This window comes from Orycteropus afer, unplaced genomic scaffold (genome assembly GCF_000298275.1).
Source record: "Orycteropus afer afer isolate SDZICR_OR568_19922 unplaced genomic scaffold, OryAfe1.0 scaffold00644, whole genome shotgun sequence".
In the NCBI taxonomy this organism is placed as follows: Eukaryota; Metazoa; Chordata; class Mammalia; order Tubulidentata; family Orycteropodidae; genus Orycteropus; species Orycteropus afer.
The window spans coordinates 68,766-74,765 of record NW_006922231.1 but is presented as its reverse complement, the minus strand read 5'-3'; the positions used below and the strand labels follow the sequence as shown (position 1 = coordinate 74,765).

General features: G+C 38.4%; 1 protein-coding gene across 1 annotated transcript in view; it reads right to left on the bottom strand.

The window, feature by feature from the left end:
• The window catches only part of ABCB1 (ATP binding cassette subfamily B member 1), a 119,146-nt gene that overhangs the window by 100,503 nt on the left and 12,643 nt on the right, over positions 1 to 6,000 (bottom strand). The window contains exon 2 of the mRNA XM_007956634.2: positions 507 to 555. Coding sequence (XP_007954825.2) covers positions 507 to 555 — 49 coding nt within the window. The remainder of the gene's footprint in view (positions 1 to 506; positions 556 to 6,000) is intronic.

Here is a 6,000-nt window from a genome sequence, read left to right as displayed (position 1 = left end):
CAAGTGTCTTAGCCACTATGCTACCAGAGCTCCCAAATTAAGGTTAGAGTGACTATATTTATTTTTGGATATTGTTATTATTTCACTTAGAAATTAGATCCTGAGTTTAAGAAAAAAAAAATTGTGTTAGCTTATCTCATCCTATCATGACTGAAAAATCTGCAAAGCAAATCAATAATCAAAAAGCCACCACAAATAATGTGATTCTTAACTACACTTTAAAAGGCCACTCTGAATATATCTAATTTTCCTGTATATGATATTCTATATTTACCACTATATACATAAATCTAATTTAGATGTAACCTTAACTTTAGCACATTATATGCAGCAAGTTATTATTATTATTATTTTAAAGAAATCTGCACTGTATCCTCCTGGAAAACGAACAACAGCATCGCTCTCCTCGGAACTTCAATTCTTTATTGTGATAATGCAAAACTTTAAGTACTGCTACAACTAGATTAGTACAGAAAAGTTTAAAAATAATAAGAATGTCTAATTACGTGGTCATCTCCTCCTCCAGATTGAAGATTTGTGTATTGTTGGGCATACCTAGACCACCAAACAAAAATAGAAATCATTTATGTCCCTTTGTTCATCAATAAAAAGCAGCATACGAAGAATAATCAAAATCTTGTCACATAATAATTTACATAAAAATAAGTCAAGTTGACTCAGTTTTAATTATTTAAGCATGGCATCTATTCAAATACTTAATTGCTAGCCATGTGCAACCGCGTACACACACACACACACACACACATACTGAATTTGATGGTACTTATTTGCAAGAAGCAGCTCACATTTAGTAAATAGCAGTCTGTTGCAGAAATATCGTACCCTTAGATTTAAATATTTTATGGCATATCACTCCAATGTACCATAAGAGTACAATATTTTCTATATTTTTGCCCTTATGAATACATTGTCTTGATAAAATCCAATTCATACTTGGCGCTGATGTACATATTTCAAATCTAACACTTCATTTATCCAATTTTAATTTTTAAAAAGTAGCTGTATTAGCAAATGAATTTTTTTTGTTTTTGCTTTGGATTTTTTAAATAAAAGAAATTATAAAGTTGAACACTGCTTTAGTTCTCTTCTAAGTTGCATTGTCCTGTTTCTCTCCTTAGATGCAAATGTTGTCATGAAGTTGTTATGAATCCTTCCAATCATGCTTTATGCAATACTGTATGGAATGATCTTAACACTTTATGTCTTGTAAACTGCTTTTTCACACATTTTTTTCCTTTCTTTTTTTTAAATTGTGCTTTGGTTGTAAATTTACAAAGCAGATCTGTTTTACATTCAACAATTCATGCATATTTGATTTCATGGCCCCAATTCTGGTAGCATAGTGCCTAAGGCACTTGACTGCTAACCAGAAGGCTGGAGGTTCAAACCCACCAGGCATTCCTCAGAAGGAAGGTTGGGCAATCTACTTTCGTAGTGGTACCACCTTGGAAACCCAAGGAAGGGTCGCTATGAGTTGGGGCCGACTCAATGGCACATAACAACAACAACTAACAACATAACAACAACAGTCATAAAAAACTCTCCTCCCGTCTCCTCTGGGTGACTACCCACCCCTTTGCCCTTCTCATCTATGCATTCCTGTCTGTCCGGCTTTCCCTCTATGTGAATTCACCCCTCTGATGTCTCATGACTGATTGATCTAAGGGTGCATATGTGTATGTGTGTTGCAAATATCTTCTAGGTTCTTTGTTTCTAAATTTAGCTTACCATGTTTTGCTGTAAATTGGTTTTAATTTTGCATAAATTAAATTTATCAATCTATTCCTTATTGAGTTGTACTTTTTGAATAGTACCAAAATTGCTTTCCTATCTCGAGGTCATAAGGAAATTTTATACTTTCTAAGAGTTTTATTGAAGTTTTTTATTGATTCATCCTTTCCTCATTAATTTGTAATGCATCTCTATCACATACCAAGTGCTTAAATAATCATAACAATGCTGGTAAAGGTCTTATTATGTGCTCTGTCAGTGTTCTAAGAGCCTAACACATAATTCATTTAACTTCTCAACAAGCTTCTGAGGTAGATACTGTTAGGCCCATTTAGCAGATGAGGAAACTGAGGCACAAAGAGTTTAAGTAACTTGATCAAGGTCACTGCAATGTAGTGAATTACATGGTATGGCTTTTCTAGCCATAGTCTTCGTAACTCCCACTGGATTACTGGGTGGGATCATGCAAATATGTGTCAACTTGGCTGGGCAGTTGGTAGTTATTCCCTATAATGAGATTTGCAATTAATTCCGTGGTGGAATTTGCCATGAGCAACTGAGTAGCTGCTTTTAAACCCCTGATTGTTAACATCATCCACCTGGGGTATTTCTGTTGGCACAGCATGAAGTAATCTTCTGGGAAAGTTCACTCTCTCTCAGATGTGTAGAACTCTGATGGTGGGATTGGTTAGTTTTGCCACTCTGCCAGGCTTAAAATGAGCTCTCCTAGAGGGAGAGGGGGAATTTCTCACTGCTGGTGAGAGAGATACCGGGCTGAGAGACTGCAGCAGTGGAACCAAGAGGTGCGAGACAGAGCAGCAGGCTTACAGGCCCACAGAGGCAGAGGCCAGGCCTAGAGGCCAAGGGCCAGAGAGGTGTGTCGAAGGACACAGCAGAGAGGAGACTGTCCTGATTGAAGAACTGTATCCTGAGCGCATTCCTGAACTTAAAAGGTAGCCTGTTGCTTCCCTAATAAATCCCATAATCTGTGACTTCTATGTGGCCACTGCAGCAAATTAGCAAACCCAGCAGAGAGATGGTGGGTGCTGTGAGAGGGATGGTTGGTGTCAAGGATGGTAAGAGGGCTGGAGGGTGGCAGCATGTCTGGCCTCATAGAAAAAGGCCTTGGGCTGCTAATGGTGACTCTGTCTTCCTCTTGTGAAGTTAGAGGAGGTCAGAAAAAGATGCTGCTTCCGTGTCCCTTTAGCAGTCACACAACTAGGAGATATTGATGTTAAGTTTGAAACCCAGGTAGCCTAATTTCAGAGTTTTATTTTATTCATTACAATATATTGGTTTACTCCTAAGCCTTTTGTTTTTGTTTTTCATTTCCATTTAATTAGTCTATTCATGTATGTATAGTATTTTAATTACCATAGCTTCATGATAAAACTTAGTATCTATTAGGTGAAATCCTTATGCTCTTCTCATCTTTTATTTTCAGAATTATCTTAGCTATTCTTGAATACATATCTTTTACTCAGAAACCAAAACCAAACTCACTGCCATAGAGTCAATTCTGACTCACAGAGACCCACTTTGGGTTTCCAAAGTGGTAAATCTTTACAGAAGTAGATTACCCAGTCATCCTTTCACGGAGTGGTTGGTGGGTTTGAACTGCCAACTTTCTGGTTAGCAGTCATTTGACTTAGGTACTGCATTATCAGAGTTCCTTTCTTTTACTAAAATTGAATATTATGTAAAAGTACCCAAACTAAGAATTTAAAGAATTTTTGACCGAAGCCCAGATATATAATTTTACAACTTTAAACTTTCCATTCAATGCAATAAATATTTTTGAAGCAACTACTACAGAGAAGTTATTTGTGTGGGTTGCTTTATAAGAAACAACAGGAGTATGACCCAGTGACCATCCTGTAAAAGATCTGAAAATTAGTGGAAGTAATAAAACCAAAAACCAAACTCTGCCACTGAGTCGATTCTGACTCATAGCAACCCCCACTGGGTTTCCCAGGCTATAAATCTTTACAGAAGCAGAATGCCTCATCTTTCTTCTGCAGAGCCGTTGACAGGTTCAAACCACTGATGCTTTGGTTAGCAGCCAAATGCCTTAACCACTACACCACCAGAGCTTCCTAGTGAAAGTAGTAAGATAAGTTTAAAACTAGTGAAAAGCCAAGGTAGTAAATGGCAAATGTCTCAAAACAGTATAGTGTACTGTGAAAAATTACCTCTAGAGTAGGATGGATGTAGAAACACTATGGGAAGGAAGGCTATTTCATAAAAATTTTATATAAGATGTACCCTGAAATAATATTTTTTGAAATATAAAGACTACATATGCTCAATAAAAATGAAAAAAAAATATATTGAAAGGAAAAAAATTATGAAAGTCCTTTATATATAATATTCTATATGATTTAACCTCCCACAAATAACCACAACTTTAGTATCCTGTGTGTGTATATTTTAGATTTTTTTACACACACATACACACACTCTTGCTTATTTTACAAAAAAGAAATAAAAATCTACATTCAGCAGCCAATTTTCTCTGTCAGTACGTGTGTGCAGTCAAGATATCAGATGACGTACTGCACTGGGAAAATCTGCTGCAAAAGACCTCTTTAAAGTGCTGAAGAGCAAAGATGTCTCCTTGAAGTCTAAGGTGCTCCTAACCCAAGCCATGGTATTTTCAACCACTTCATATACATGTGAGAGCTAGACAATGAATAAGGAAGATCGAAGAAGAGTTGATGCTTTTGAGTTGTGGTGTTGGTAAAGAATACTGGAAGTACCATGGACTGCCAGAGGAATTAATAAATCTGTCCTGGAAGAAGTACAGCCAAAATGCTCCTTGAAGCGAGAATGGCCAGACTTGGTCTCATCTACTTTGGTCATGTTGTCAGAAGGGACCGTTCCCTGGAGAAAGATATCATGCTTGGTAAGGTGGAGAGTCAACGAAAAGAGGGAAGGCCCTCAAAAAGATGCATCAACACAGTGGCTGCAACAATGGGCTCAGGTATAGCAAGGATTTTGCAGCTGACATAGGACCAGGCAATGTTTTGTTCTGTTGTACACGGGTCGCTATGAGTTGAAGCTGACTTGACAGCACCTAACAACAACAAATAATGTGTGTGCAAGGACCCCTGGTGGCATAATGGTTAAGTGTTCAGCTGCTAGCTAGGTCAGTAGTCTGAAACTACCAGCTACTCCACAGGAGAAAGCTGTGGCAGTCACTTTCCATAATGATTAATGCCTTGGAAACCCTACAGGACAGTTCTCTTCCATTCTATAGGGTCATCAAAAGCCAAAATCAACTCAAAGGCAATGGCTAATGGGTTTATGTGTTTGTGAATCCTTTTTTTTCCAAAGGCATCTTATTTCCACTTGTTTCCAGTATTTTATTGTTGCAGTGCTGGATTAAACATAACTGTACACACATCTAGGAGCTCAGGTAGCACAATGCCTAAGGCACTTGACTGCTAACCAGAAGGCTGGTGGTTCAAACCCATCAGTCACTCCTCAGAAGGAAGGCTGGGCAATCTACTTCTGAGTGATACCTCCTCAGAAACCCAAGGAGGGGTCACTATGAGTTGGGTCCGACTCCACAGCACATAACAACAACAGCATACACACATCTATGCTGTTGTTGTTGTTAGGTGCTGTCAAGTTGGATCCAACTCAGTGATCCTCATACAACAGAACGAAACACTGCTGAGTCCTATGCCAGCCTCATAATCCTTGGTACACCTGAGCCCATCTTTGCAGCCACTGTCTCAATCCATCTCGTTGAGGGCCTTCCCCTTTTCAATGACCTGCCAGTTTACGAAGCATGATATCCTTCTCGAGGGAATGGTCCATTTTGACAACATGACCAAAGTAGGTGAGACAAAGTCTGGCCATTCCATATGTACACAAACTATATGTAAAATTATTGAACAATATCATTAATATCACACACAAGAAAAATCTTTGTCCGTCAAGTCAGACCCAACTCATAGTGACCCATCCTTGGGTTTCCAAGGCAGTATCACTATGGAAGTAGATTGCCCAACCTTCCTTCGAGGAGTGGCTGGTGGGTTTGAACCGCCAACCTTCTGGTTAGCAGTCAAACCCTTAGGCACTTCACCACCAGATCTAAGAAAAATCTAATGAAGATAATTCAAAAAAGGTTGCAGCAGTATGTTGACAAAGAACTTTAAGAAATGCAAGCTGGATTAAGAGGATATGGAACGAAGGATATGATTGCCAATGTCAGAGGGATCTTTGCTAAAAGCAAAGAAT